Consider the following 14,175-nt stretch of genomic DNA (forward strand, 5'->3'; position numbering starts at 1 on the left):
GTTATCTAATAACAATCGTATTGTGTAAAATTAGTTGTAGCTTTAAATGGACACCATTATTTTATTTTTTTTTGCTAAAACAAAAACTCTCCGGATAGTTATAGATCATATTTTTGGAGTGTTAGAATATACGAGTTCATGGATTTTATATGCATTATCTCATAAAATTGTCTCTTTATTTTAATATCCTCATCAATCTCTTTCATCTTTTCATCTAGTATGTAGAAATTCATTACATCTATCTTAAATTGAAGCACAAATCAGCAACAACATCAATGGTCCCTAAGGTACCTCCATGACTACAGTGGTGCAAATTTACTCATTGTGGAATTTGGTAGGTTTATTGGTGGTGAGGCGGTTGATGGTGGTTAAGTGGTGGAGGTTGTTGTATATGGCAACGATAAGGGTGAGCTAGAGTATGGTTAGGGAATTTGTATGTCTGCTTCTATGGTTCTGCCTATAGTTTTATTTTTTTTGCTACTCTGTAAATTTCTCACAAGAGAATGTACTGCTTTTGATTTGTGTATCCTATTTGGTCGATTGGTGATTGTGCTTGCTATGTTATGTTGTTATAGGAAATGAAAGGATGATCACAATTTAGTCACAACTAAAGTGGCTTAGGCCATTCAATTTTTCCATAGTTCTAATAGTGCATGTGGCGGAAATGATGGAAAAGAGACAATTTGGATGGCGGACAAAAGAGAGAAAAGGAAAGGGAGACAACATTTTATCAACTACGTACAATATGAGTTTGTTCATATTAGCTTGTCCCTAGTTCTATCGTAAACAATTTCGATAAGGGATCACCCTTGAAATTATAACTAAAAATTGCCCAAGACACTAAGAACAATTGACCAAATACCCAAAAGAAAGATTATTATTTTCTTCGCTTTCACGACAGAGACAGAATATTTACATCGATTTGACAAAAACAAAAGAAAACAATGCAGAGATTTGAAGCATGTCTATCAAAGATGGTTCGCGGGTAAAGATTACTTCATCGGTTCATCCAGTCTCAAATATAACCAAAACAAAACAATGTTTATTGGTTTGAAATATAAGCACTTTCTTTTGTCAGATTCAATGTCATTATTTTCCAATAACCCTTTTACCCTCGTGGAACGTTTCCATGAAGAGTTATTTAGAAAATAAAATCACCTTTCTAATTGGTTATATCACTACTATACACTTTAAATCTTTGAGTATGCATGTAGGTTTTCATTGTGGTGTGTTTAGCAAGTGCTTACAAAACAATCAGAATCCTAAATTTTCACTTGTACACTCATCATGTGTCAGTATTTCTTTGGAGCAATGATGAACATAGACTTGACATACTAAAGTAAATTCAGATTTTGTATGTTAATCACCATTTGTGCCAAACAGTTTTGTCAAACTTTCACTCCTTTTAAGCTACTATCATTTTCCTCCTAATGCTCGCCTTATGTTTTTGTCTAGCTCATTGAGTGGTATATTAAGAAAAAGACAATATGGTCTCCAGAATGCTGATCTTGATAACCTTCCTGTGATTCAAGCTGGTCATCGTATGAGAATTTGCAGAGAGAAAATAACTGGTGAAATCACATATACGAAGCGACTTAAAATTAATTTGTGACAGGAAGATGCGCATATATGGTTTAATTTTTGACAGGATGATGATACTACTAGACAAAACAGAAAGAGCAGAGATTAAGAAGTGAAACCTTGTCAGCATGTCAGCCATTTCACCTCTTTAATAATTTCCACATTTCCACATGTTTTGTGCTCTTCATAAGCTCTAATCAATAAATGCTTGGGTGCCATCAACTTCCACAGATGATTTAAGGATGTATTTATGTTGATAGGGTGAGCACAGCTGATCCAATAAGTTTAACAGAGAATGAGCACACCTTGTCTACTTCTGATCCAACATAAAGTTACTAAACCCACGAAAACAGACCAGTAAGCATACACAACGTAGATTTTTGAATAATAAATGTGATAATGTTTGAATTTCAGCAAACCAAATAAAATTTGACAGATTTGAATTACAACACAAAATATAGAATTGCTGAGTTCACAAAAAACAAGGACAAGTGCAAAGTGCCATGACTTAATTATGAGCCTAAACTGATGATTTGGATACCATGATAGACATATCCATTAAATGGTAAATTTCATATAAAGATATGTTTTATGGTGTACATGTGCTGAAATCCAAATCATTGCAGTTAGGAAAATACGTAAATCACTGAATTGTGTGATCTCCCCAATTACATGAGATGTGAACCACATTTTGTATCCCTTTTCAAGACAAACGGTCATCGAACCAAAACCTGAAAAATACACACATAAAATCAGATAAAGGAACAAATAATAGCATAAATATCTCACAACTTGAGGACAAGGAATAACATGGAAAAAAAAAATCAGTATTTCAAGGATGTTAGCTTGAAATCAAGTAGGAACTAGATGAAAAATTTTGCGTCATGACTGGCACCTTAGACATCCACGAAGCAAGTGCAAGGACGGAACAATATTTGAATATACGAGATTAGGCTTGAAAGACCTAGCTGCATCAAAGCGGAAGATGAACAAAAAAGAAACCATGAAGAGGATAGAAAAGTTGTGCAATTAAAATTTAATAAAAACAAACAGCATCAGATGGTATGCAAAGTAGTATTAGAATTTAGAAGAATTTACAATACTAAGCAAACACATAGCAAAATTAGAAGAAAAAAAATCAGTTTACTTTCCATGATAATAATACTCATACCTGTATGAGCTGCATGGCAGTCATATGCGCAACTTGTCCCCGATTGGGGTGCGAGACAAGAGTGTTTAACAGTGTCTCATTTTCGCTCCAGATTGACTACCAAAAGTAGATTTACTCTTAGGTTGCAGAACTTCTCAATTAAAAAAAAAAAACTAAACAAGAACATTGCTATACAAATATCATGTTTATTATTCCCAAGTTAAACTCAGAAAAGATTATTTATGCTAGTTCTGAACCTAAATGAATCCACCCAGAGAAGACAGAGAAAAACACTTAATCATATAAAACCATATAGGCATAGCCAAGGATAATGTGCACCTATATGGTGCAACGAACAGAAAAGATTACAAAAATCAATAAATAATAAGCTGTACAGCCAACATTTCCCTTCAAAAGTGTTTAACATAAAGCTTAGAACAGCAACTAAAATAAGCATTAATAAACTCAAATGTATCAGAATCTTACCTTTTATACAACAGAGTATTTGCCCGGTTGAGTTCCACCAGGTAGTTGCAAAGCCTGGTTAGTGATGTCTTCCAAAACACGCTTCAATTCTACTTTGGCTCTCTTAACTGACTGCTCGCTAGGACCCTCAATGAACAAGTAGAGTTTGCGATCCCCAGGTCCTGCGACTTTGCCAGGTGGGAAATATTGTCCCCTTGTGGTAATAGCAGCTCCGGTCCACTCAGAAATGGGGCCTAAAGTTTCCTTGTGTGTGACTTTCCAGCGAGCATTCTGAGGGAAATCATTTATTTCCAACTCAGCCTCATAATGCTCTGGCAATGCTTCAGATTGTATTTTTGCCAAGTTGTGCTGCAGGTTTATAGCAGCTAATGCAGCTCGAGCTGCCCCGTCATGTGTAGCAAGGGGTAGCCCTGTACCAGGCAAGACTGTTGGAGTCTGGAGACCAACAACAGATGGCAAAGAAATAGGTAGCCCACCATTTGAAATCAGTTGGGTTGCAGAGATAGGAGTAGGCACTGGAGGAGCTTTGGTCGCAGCAAGAATCTGAGCAAGAGCAGGGTGCTGTGAAATATCACCTCCTGCCTTCCTAATACCATCATCTTCATCTTCAGAATCTGACTTGTCTTCTTCAAATCCATATTCTTTGGCTTGAGCTTTCTTTGCAGCCTTCCTCACCTCATCTTCCTCTTCATTAAATTTAAAGCCACTGCCTCCATAACCAGTCCCATGGGCTTGCTCCAATCCTTGAGTCACTTTTGCCATAAAGCCATCGGCGAGGGATTTTAGATCATCAGGAACAATCTGCTCAGATAGCTCCAGAGCTTTCACCAGATCTGGTGCATATCTTGCATCATCTTCAGAAATAAATGTGATAGCACAACCCTTTCGGCCAGCGCGGCCAGTGCGCCCAACCCGATGTACATAATCTTCATAGTGGTTTGGAACATCAAAATTGATCACCAATTCGAGCTCCTTGACATCTAATCCCCTGGCAGCAATACTTGTTGCAACCAACAAATTGCAGACATTGCTTTTAAAATCAGATATTGTGGATTCACGGTCTGTCTGATCCTTAGCCCCGTGAAGAGAAAGACATGGATAGCCATGTTTCATTAGATCCTTGAACAATGAATCACATTTATCCTGTGAGTGGACAAATACCAAAATCTTTCCTTTCTCATACCATTCTCCAAGTAGTTCCAAGAGTCTAAGGAACCTCTCATTTTCTGGCCTCACCTCAACTAACTGTGCTATATCTTTGTTCACAACACTCCTCCCACCAACTTGTATTTCAACGGGTTTATTTAAAACCTTGCGAGCCAAAATTTCAACCTGGCGTGGGAAAGTGGCAGAGAAGAGAACGGTTTGACGATCTGGCCGAATATTCTGAACAATTCTTGTGATTTGTGGTTCAAAACCCATATCAAACATCCGATCTGCCTCATCCATGACCAGATAAGTTACTCTACGCAGGTTAGTTATTTTTCCACTACTGGTGCACAGTATGTCAATCATCCTACCTGGAGTACAAACTACTATCTCAGTACCACGTTTCAACTCGCTGATTTGTTGAGCAACACCAGAACCTCCATAGACAGGAACACACCTGATACCCATTACCTTTGTGAACTTCTTTATGTCACTATGAATCTGTTGAACAAGTTCTCTTGTAGGGGCCATAATAAGCCCAATAGGTCCATCTCCTGCAACAACTGGTGGCTGATCCTTGATATGCCTCAACATTGGCAGAACAAAAGCAAGTGTTTTACCTGACCCGGTTTTGGCAATGCCTATGCAATCTCGACCACTCATAATTACAGGCAACGCCTGAGCTTGAATAGGCATTGGCTTTTCAAAGTTTGCCTTCTTTATTGTCTCTAAAACTTTGCTAGTAAGTCCAGTCTGGTTCCATGACTTTACAGGTTTGGGCACATCCTTTCCATGTATCTTCAACTCTAACTGCTTCCTGTATAATACAACTTCTTCAAGAGTCATCTTTGAGATCTCTTTCACTTCAATATAGAAATTCTTTTTGAATGGTATATAGTCGATCTTTGAGTGATCAACTAAAGAAAGCTTTTCAACTTTTGTTTTCTTTACTCTCTTCATGAACTCGTCGTCATCTTCATCTAATGGATCCCCCTCAACATCAGGATCTGCATAATCTGAGTCGGACTCTTCACCGGGAATTATCCTGCCAATAGATTTATTTGAACCTTTCCTTGATTGTCGACCATTACTACGCTCGTCCTCTTTATCCTTAGGTTTCAAGTCAGAAGCTTTATCAGAAGGTGTTGAGTTAACAGCATTGTTCAACTTTTCAACCTCAGGAAGAACCATAGAATTCATGAAAGCATCCAATGGGTCGATCTCATCGTCTGCAGGAGCACCAGCATCTCCATTCTGTAAATCGGATGCAACTGTTCCATTGTCAATATCTACCACCATTGACTCCCTAGGTTCATTATCAGCAAGTTTGTCGTCTTCGTCTACATCCATACTCGTATGTCTACCTGTTCCATCTTCATCATCAGATTCCTCCCCTTCAAGTGTCCATGCCTTTCCAGACTCTAGTTCACCTTGTTTTTCTCTTTCTGCCTCTTCCTGCTTCCTCTTTTGCTCTTGCCACTCTTGAACTCTCCTCCTCCGCTTTTCCATTTCATCATCCAACCTCTTTTGTTCAACTTCCATTTCCTCCTCATGGGTAAGTCTTTTCTCTTTCTCTTTGGAATCAGAGTCATCTCCATCGCTCTTTCTCCTAGGGCTTCCGTTAATTCCATCAACTTTCCTGTTTGACTTGCTAGAACTCTTTTCCTTCTCCCGCCCCTTATAACTGTCGTCGTCTTTCTTATGTCGCTTTCTATTTCTCTCCCTCAACTCACCGTCACTGTTATCGCTATCAACATCTCTATGCTTCTCCCGCTCTCGTTCCCGTCCTCTCCTGCCTTTATCTCTTTCCTTTTCTTTTTCCTTCTCTCTCTCATGATCCCTCTTTTCCCTTGCCCTTTCTTTCTCTCTAATCCTCTCCTTCTCCTCCCTTCTTTCCCTCTCTCTTTCTTTCTCCCTCATTCTCTCCTTTTCCTTATCTTCCCTATCTCTTTCTTTCTCCCTTAATCTCTCCTTTTCCTTCTCTTCTCTCTCTTTTTCTTTCTCTCTTACTCTCTCTTTTTCTTTCTCTTCTCTATCTCTTTCCCTTTTCCTATCTCTCTTTTCTCGGTCGACATCATGAACCCGTGCCCTATCCTTCTCTTTACCATCTCTGCGCTTCTCCCTGTCTCTATCATGCTTATCCTCAGAATCAGTACTTTTCTCTCTGTCATGTCTTCGAGACTCACGATCCCTCTTCTCCCTATTATCTTTGTGCCTTCCATCACTTCTATCTTTACCTCTTTCACCAGTTCTATCACGATCTCGATGACTCCTCTTAGAATCACTCGATTTATGTTTTCCTTCTTCCATTACTTTATCCTAAAAAAACAAATTCACATATACACATCAGCAACAATATACTTGTATGTATGGCATTGAAAACCGATGCAATTATAATTACAGTATCATTGAAAATATTTAACTTCAACTATATAAAAGTCACATTTATAAGTTATTATAATTTTACGCTAAGTAGTAGAATTCACAACAATTGAGAATACTGAATAAACACAAAATCTATTTCATAACCTAATTGAATAAACAATGAATCAATTCCAGAATTGAATTTAGAACCTAAAAATTGTGAAGAAAACACGAATAAAAGTTGTAAATCAGTAGAAGACAGAGAGGTACCAGCGAGAGAGAAAGACGAGTTGATGATGGCGTCGAGATGAGTGAGAAAACCCTAAGATGCCGTTTTTTCGTTTTCTTTCTTTTGTGCGAACGAAAAAGAGAAGAAGAAGAGAGTTTATTTATTTTTTTTTGTAAATAAATGGAAGAAAAAAAAGAGGGGAAAAACGAAAAAGAAAGGATTTATTTTATTTATTTTTGGCTTAAATGCAGTTTTAGTCCTTAAGTTTCACAATTGCTTGATTTTGATCCTCCACATTTCAATTACTTGATTTTAACACCCTACGTTTCGCAATTGCTTGATTTTAGCCCTCCAAATTTCAATTGCTCGATTTTGACCCCCAAGTTTACCCCTTTTGCATTTGCTAGCCCCACCGTTGATTTTTTTGACTAAAAATTGCTTATGTGACATTTTAAAAAATAATTAAAATATGTTTTAATTAAAAAAATAATAATATTTGCTTTTATAAAAATGTATTAAAAATTGTTTTTTTTAATAAAAGGTTTAATAATTGTTTTTTATTTAAAAAAAGTTTACAAAGTTTTTAAGAAATAGTTCATAATTTTTTTTTACCTTTTTATATAACAAAATTATTTTATAAACTACATATAATAAAAAAAATATTTATAATTTTGTTTTTAAAAAACAATTTTTATTTTATTTATATATTTTTAAATACTTATTTAATTTAAAAATGCCACATAACCAATTTTTAATCAAAAAGTTCAACGGGGGCTAGCAAATGCAAAAAGGGATAAATTTGGAGGACCAAAATCAAGCAATTGAAACTTGGAGGGCTAAAATCGAGCAATTGTGAAACTTAAGGGATTAAAATCAAACAATTGAAACGTGGGGGGCCAAAATTAAGCAATTGTGAAACTTAGGGGACCAAAACTGCATTTAAGCCTTTATTTTTGACGGACGGGGATTTATTTTTTCAGGTAACACAAATTCATGGGTTATATATTACAAAGAATATGTCAAAATTACTTTAAAAAAATGTCAAAATTAATTGAAGGGGTTTTTTTTAGTAAAAACTTGTTTAATCTTATCTTTCTATAAAAAAAAAAAAAAACTTGTTTAATCTTATCTTATATAGTGCAAATAGTACAAATTATTTTTTGTTTGTATATTATAAATTTAGAGAAAAATGAATATGCACCAATAATTTAAATTTTTTTTTGGATAAATAATTTAAAGTAATTTTAAATTGTCAACAAATTATAATCATGTTTTTCGCCACGTCACTCTACTTCACTCTGTATTCTTTAAACTCATAAATCTATAGGTATTTTATAAGATTGAAAATTTTTTAAAATTAATAATAAGATGATAATAAGATGGATATGCTAAGATAAAGTAATTAATAATTTATAATATTTCATATAAATAAAAAATAAATTCAAGGCACAACGAACATAGTACACATACACATTGCAACAACTACAATGGTGTGTGCTTTAAGAGCGTGGAGATTGTTGAAAAACTTTAATCTCAAAGTCGTTTCGTTCTAATGTTCAATGGACTCTCTCCCTCCTCCATATATACAAGCTCAGTGCATATCTAAACTACAAACGCACATTCATCATGCTTCCACTGTGAATTATAAGAAGATATAAAATCAAGTTTATGTGTTGCTGGTTTTTGTAAATGTGACACACAACCAAACATACACTTAATGTTGATATTGTTAAAAATTATAAATGATATGTTGATTGTCCCATAAGTCTTAGTTAAATTGGTAAAAATGTCGAAATTGTTAGGTCAGACGTCGTGACCCGGGTTCGTACCCGGGATCTCACAATTATATGTGAGTTTAATTTCAGTGGATTATCACTTCATCCGAGATAAAAAAAAATGATATGTTGATCTATATTTCCTTTGTTAAAAAATCACTGTATTATTTCTCTATAAATTTAAATTTCTTTCATGTCAGAAGAGTGACAAATGAGGTTGTATCTTGATTAAAGATACTCCTATTTATATTTTTGCAATCTTAATTTTTAATTTATTGTCATTTATTCTAATAAATTTCATCTCCATATAATTTTTATTTTAAGATTCGGTGTGGGCTAACCCAACAAAATAATTTTTCTGAGCCAATTTTTTACTTAACCAAAATGTATTTTGAAAAAACGAAGTTGCAATTTTAAAGTGTAATTTCTAAAAATGTACTATGCAAAAAGTGATATATATGTTGATGTTCTATTGGAGAATGAGGTATATTATGAGTATATTTTATTTAAAAATTCCATTAACGAGTTAGCTTCAATTATTCTTTTGACTAAATCACAGTCCATTTTCTATCAAAAATAAAAATAAATCAGTCCATTTGTTTCTAAAACCAAAAATACAGTCCCCAATTTTTAAAATGTTACTTATTTCCCATCCCACTATTGAATTTGGGACATATTTTTGTTTGTCAAGTTTTTTTTTTTTTGGATATATTTTTGTTTGTCAAGTTTAAAAAATGAGCTAACAAATTACTTAATTAATGATGTGACAATATATTTGTGAATTAAATGTAACAATTTTACTTTTCATGTCATTTAAAAGTTATAACTTAATCTAATCATATTGCCTTAATCTCAATGAATGTTATATCATTCTAAAGGAAACATGAATTAATAACCAAAGGGAACAAATTTCCTATACATTTTGTACAGAACAGAATCCTTGCAATACAATGCAATTTGGGGTTTAAGGTTTACCAATCTAAGGAAATCTCACCATAGGATAATTTGATACGACACGGCGACACCCCACCTTGAGGAAGGGGTGTTGATATATCACAACAAAATCCAATTACCATACTTTCTCACAAATATTGTCCAGTACCTCATATTCATCAAACCATACATTGCCAGTTCATTCATCATAGATTCCTATTAATGGTTGAAATATCTCTGGCACATTGTAATGAAATTGGCTGCTCTCTTATGCGAGACAGAAGAATGGAAACTTGTTCTGTTGCAGTATCTAATCGTTCTTTAGACTTAGCAGACTCTGTAATTAGAGATGAAACCATATTTTGGAATAACTTAACTCTTTCGGCATGATCATTGGGTGCATTGTGAACAAGCTTAGAAGAAGGCACGCTGATACGACGCCATCGAATGGGAAGATATGTATCTGGAATCTGAAAACAATTTCCTGTTGAAAGAACTCTCAGAGTGTGCCTACACAAAATTCCAGAAAATTCAAACTGGTGACAGCTGCAGCTTATAATTCCTTCATGAGGGGACCAATAAACTTTGCGACCTCCTTCAACTTTTGTGTGATGTCTCACAAGAAAACCATCTTCAACTGAAAAAGATGCATAATGCGCAGCCAACACAAGTTCTTCTTGAAGCTTGGAAAAGGCAAAAGGCGTGAGGACCGTAGCAGCATGTGATTCCATGGGGGCTCCTGTTTTGAGGCAAACATTTTGGAGATTCTGCTGCATGGTTTGTTGTTCTCCAGTTTGATCTTTAAAATCCACAGCAACAGCTACCTGGTTGTGCAAAGCAAACCCAAGTTTACAGAAATTCAAGGATTTAATATCTCCAAAAAGTAGGATAAAAGTCGCTATTAAATTTGAATAGCCATTGAAAGTCCAATTTAACAGTATCAAAACACGAGACAGAAAGATATAATACCTGTTCAACAAAGTGAGCAAGTCGTGTCTGTGCACTTAGAAACCGTTGAATGAAGGCATTAATTGACTTTGACAGGCCAGTTGTAGTCATTCCCGCAAGAAAATGGCTTCTTAAATATGGCAATGCCCAAAGTGAGCGCAAGCTATATAAATTAACAATGTGCCGATTGGTATGCAGCCCAAAAGAACATACCATTTCTCTCCACCCAAGTTCAAAATCCTCAACTGATTCAAGATTATAAAGTCTATAAAACTCAGCCTTCCATTCATTGTAGCGTTCCCCTACAACAGCATTGAACCAAGATGGAAACTTTGCTACTATCATCCATATGCATAAAGCATGTTTTGTTATCGACATTTCTGCAGATAGTGCATCTTTGAGACAACTGTTTTGGTCGGTTAATATAGTCTGTGGAGCCTTCCCATTCATAAAACCTAAGAAAGCCTTCCAAGAAGGTGAATAAAAAAAACCAGTGTAAATTAAAGAATGCTTGAACTTCTAAAAAATTAACGAACATTCCACAAGGGAGTGGAAATAAAAGAAAGATGTAATCATCCATAATTAAAATACCTAGTCTGTTATATAATTGGGAAGAAAAAAAAAAGAAGAAAAAAAAAACTAGCACAAGGTGTTTGCATACAAAGTGTAGGCTACTCAACAAGAAACACTTTGTAGTGGCAGTGATCTGTATTAGCTTCCAATTTAGTATATCCTATTCCTAGACAGTGCATTATTTTTTATAGCTACAATAAAAAACCTTGTTGTCATATCACAAATAAGCAACAGCATCCGAGTGGCCACAACACAATTTGAATAAAAAACCAAACTATACAAACACTGATAAGTTCTTCATTAACTACCTTTATTGCCCAGGAATATGACCTGACAGTTTCATCTCGCAGTAGCACACAGCCAAAGAAGCAGGGCATTCCATAATTATTTATTCCAACCCATATCCCCAACGGCATGTCAAATGCAGTCAGACGATGTGTTGTATCAAATACCACGGCATCACCAAAAATATCATACAATTGGATCGACGAGGCATATGACCAGGCAATATTTTCTAAACGGTTGTTTGCATCAAGTGTGTACTCAAATTTAAAATTAGGATCTCTCTCCTTAATATTTCTGCACATTCTTAACAGATCTAGGTTTTCTTCTTCTGGATCTAATTTTCTAAACGACTGGAGTAAATTCCTTACATCCTTTTCAGTAAAAGGCAAATATCCTGGTTCCACGCACTTCTCAAGCTCCATAAGCCTCATCATTTGATGAACAGAAATCCCTGTTTTGGCAAACATAAGGATTCGATTTTTGTCAACATCTGATATAGTTCTATATGCAGGAAGGAACCGAACTTGATTTGGTTCCAAAAGTTCATGATTATGGTGGTTACCAAAACCAGTGACACGCCATTCTGGAGGTCCAAACTCCGTCGTTTTGCTTATCCTCATATAAGCCTGACAACCACATCGAGAAGATTTTCTATTTCTTTGAGGTTTAGTTTCGTTCGTTGATTTAGCAGGAGTGTTACCAGCACGATGACAAACAAAGTAGCGTCTAGTAAGTCCTTTCCCAACACCATCTTTTCCCTCTGTACGGTGACGTCTAATTGAGAAGCCGCAACTCTTAGCAAAATCACTATAGAATTCATAAGCTTCATCATGGGTGGAAAATCTTTGACCAATGTATGGAATGTGATCATTAGTTGGTTGCAAGGAGAGTCTAGTTTCACCGGGGGATTCCTCGGTGCTGCTTGTATCGCCGCCGAAAGACAGTGAATGTTGGTCAGATGGATCATCATAAACTGCCAACATGGATCCAACCTCTTCCGACATTATATATGGAGAACAATTATCTGCCACAAAACAAATCAAATTTTTAGGTTGAATCATAAATTACTTGATGAATCATAATTCACTACTACTATGATATCATTAGCATTTTTTATAGGCATAATCAAAATAAACCTACAAATTTCTACTAGCATTTTAGCAATGAAGATTCAACAAACAAACAAACAATAAATAAATTGACTAATAATGAATATTTTATCAGATTAACTGGAAAAATAAAGGAAGAACAACACAATAAAAAATCAGAAATCGGAAGAAATAAGAAAAAGAGAGAGAACCTGGGAGAGAGAGGTCCGTCGGAGAGATGAGAGAAGGGCGATGGTGGACGGTGGCGCTAGGCGGTGGCGGAGAGGTTTTGGTCGCGAGAGATGAGAGGCACACCAGTGAGAGCGAGAGTTAGAAGAGGAATGAAATTTTGGTTGGAGGGGTTAGGTATTTTTGTAATTTTAAATAAAAATAAGGGTATAAATAAAGGAGTAGTTATAATTATAATCTAGTTTTGTGCTAGTTGGGAAAGTACTCCTATTGATCTTTTGAAAATGTTATTCCAACACAATTTTCAAATAAAAATATAATAAATATACATTTTTTTTTTAATATTATTTGCATGCATTGATTTTCGTGCATAGAGTGGTAAAAAAGTGTGTCAATTTTGTGTCCCCAAATCTTGTGTTTAGATAACACTCCTCTCTTTGATCTTTATATAACCACTTTTACTTTTTTTGAGAAAAAAGAATATGCAAAATTTTACATTTTCAACTAATAGTTTTTCGCCATGTCATCTCAATTAATTCCACTTTTTTGATATGACATGGAAGGTTAAAACATTCTTATTTATTTAGTGTGTCAAGTTTTTTATTTTGTCGGCTTATGTCCATTAAACTCTACTATTTTTCTCACATATCTTTTAAAAAAAAAAATCACCTACAGTGTAAAATAATTCTACAATGTCACATAGTAATAACTAAATGCTAACTAGTGCCCCCGGGGCACTAGTTAAGGATACTAATTATAGTAAAATTACATCGAAACTTGTGTAGTCAATGTTTGTAAAGTATAAAAAGTGTCATTTACAATACAAAAATTGCTTTTTTTGTATCCTTAACTAGTGCCCCGGGGACACTAGTTAGCATACCCATAACTATATATTCTGCTAAATCTTCCTACATTCCACTTTAATAGATGATGTGGAGGAATATACAAATTTTTATTGGATGTCCGCGAAAATATAATTTACACAGTCTGTTTGAATTTAATGTCATTTTGTATGTACATATTATTAAAACTTTTTTTGTATACTTTGTATAAATTTCTTGAGTTTAATTGTTGTGCACCGTCGGTGTAATTTTTTTTTACACATACATCCAATGACGCATTGCCACATCATTTAATGAATGTGACACATCATGTGTTTTTAATTACCATACATGATGTGTCAGTATATTATTGGACGCATGTGCAAAATAACTTCACACCGACGGTGCATATAAATTAAATTCAAATTTCTTTTTAGTATTTTAAGAGAAATTATATAAAATTAATAATAAATATGTTTGAGAAAAAATGTACTTAATAAATGGGTCATGCTAACAATTTTATCAGACAAACAAAATATTATGCATTCATTTAGTATGGATTAAGTTACGTCTAAGCATATGAGAAATGTGAGATATTTTGAAA

At 34.8% G+C, this 14,175-nt stretch overlaps 2 protein-coding genes across 7 annotated transcripts; both read right to left on the bottom strand.

The window, feature by feature from the left end:
* Positions 1-1,989: 1,989 nt before the first annotated feature.
* On the bottom strand, positions 1,990-7,154 carry LOC123910714 (DEAD-box ATP-dependent RNA helicase 42-like). Of its 6 annotated transcripts, none has more exons than XR_006810257.1 (5): positions 7,001-7,154; positions 3,218-6,685; positions 2,753-2,848; positions 2,477-2,549; positions 1,990-2,312 (listed from the first exon to the last, which is right to left on the bottom strand). XR_006810257.1 is itself a non-coding variant. In XM_045961904.1 (3 exons), exon 2 carries the CDS (start codon positions 6,674-6,676, stop codon positions 3,221-3,223), a length of 3,456 nt encoding a protein of 1,151 aa, XP_045817860.1. In that variant the 5' UTR covers positions 6,677-6,685; positions 7,001-7,126; the 3' UTR covers positions 1,990-2,848; positions 3,218-3,220. The 6 variants fall into 6 exon arrangements, 1 of the variants encoding a protein (XP_045817860.1); XR_006810260.1 differs by having other exon boundaries at positions 2,477-2,545; positions 7,001-7,126; XR_006810258.1 differs by lacking the exon at positions 2,753-2,848.
* Positions 7,155-9,546: 2,392 nt separating this feature from the next.
* LOC123910715 (protein FAR1-RELATED SEQUENCE 11-like) lies at positions 9,547-12,959 on the bottom strand. The gene is made up of 4 exons (XM_045961905.1): positions 12,774-12,959; positions 11,497-12,497; positions 10,637-11,080; positions 9,547-10,491 (listed from the first exon to the last, which is right to left on the bottom strand). The coding sequence occupies exons 2-4, from the start codon at positions 12,475-12,477 to the stop codon at positions 9,874-9,876; spliced, it is 2,043 nt and encodes a 680-aa protein (XP_045817861.1). The 5' UTR covers positions 12,478-12,497; positions 12,774-12,959; the 3' UTR covers positions 9,547-9,873.
* Positions 12,960-14,175: the final 1,216 nt, after the last annotated feature.

The sequence above is a fragment of the Trifolium pratense genome, linkage group LG2 (assembly GCF_020283565.1).
Source record: "Trifolium pratense cultivar HEN17-A07 linkage group LG2, ARS_RC_1.1, whole genome shotgun sequence".
Taxonomy (NCBI): Eukaryota; Viridiplantae; Streptophyta; class Magnoliopsida; order Fabales; family Fabaceae; genus Trifolium; species Trifolium pratense.

What these genes read in the sequence shown, in the direction of transcription:
- LOC123910715 (XM_045961905.1), bottom strand. Translation starts at nt 12,477, where the DNA reads ATGTCGGAAGAGGTTGGATCCATGTTGGCAGTTTATGATGATCCATCT. An exon ending in CATATTCCTGGGCAATAAAG is followed by an intron (nt 11,081 to 11,496) that starts GTAGTTAATGAA and finishes CCTTCTTGGAAG; the next exon opens with GCTTTCTTAGGTTTTATGAA. An exon ending in TTGCTCACTTTGTTGAACAG is followed by an intron (nt 10,492 to 10,636) that starts GTATTATATCTT and finishes TTGCACAACCAG; the next exon opens with GTAGCTGTTGCTGTGGATTT.
- LOC123910714 (XM_045961904.1), bottom strand. Translation starts at nt 6,676, where the DNA reads ATGGAAGAAGGAAAACATAAATCGAGTGATTCTAAGAGGAGTCATCGA.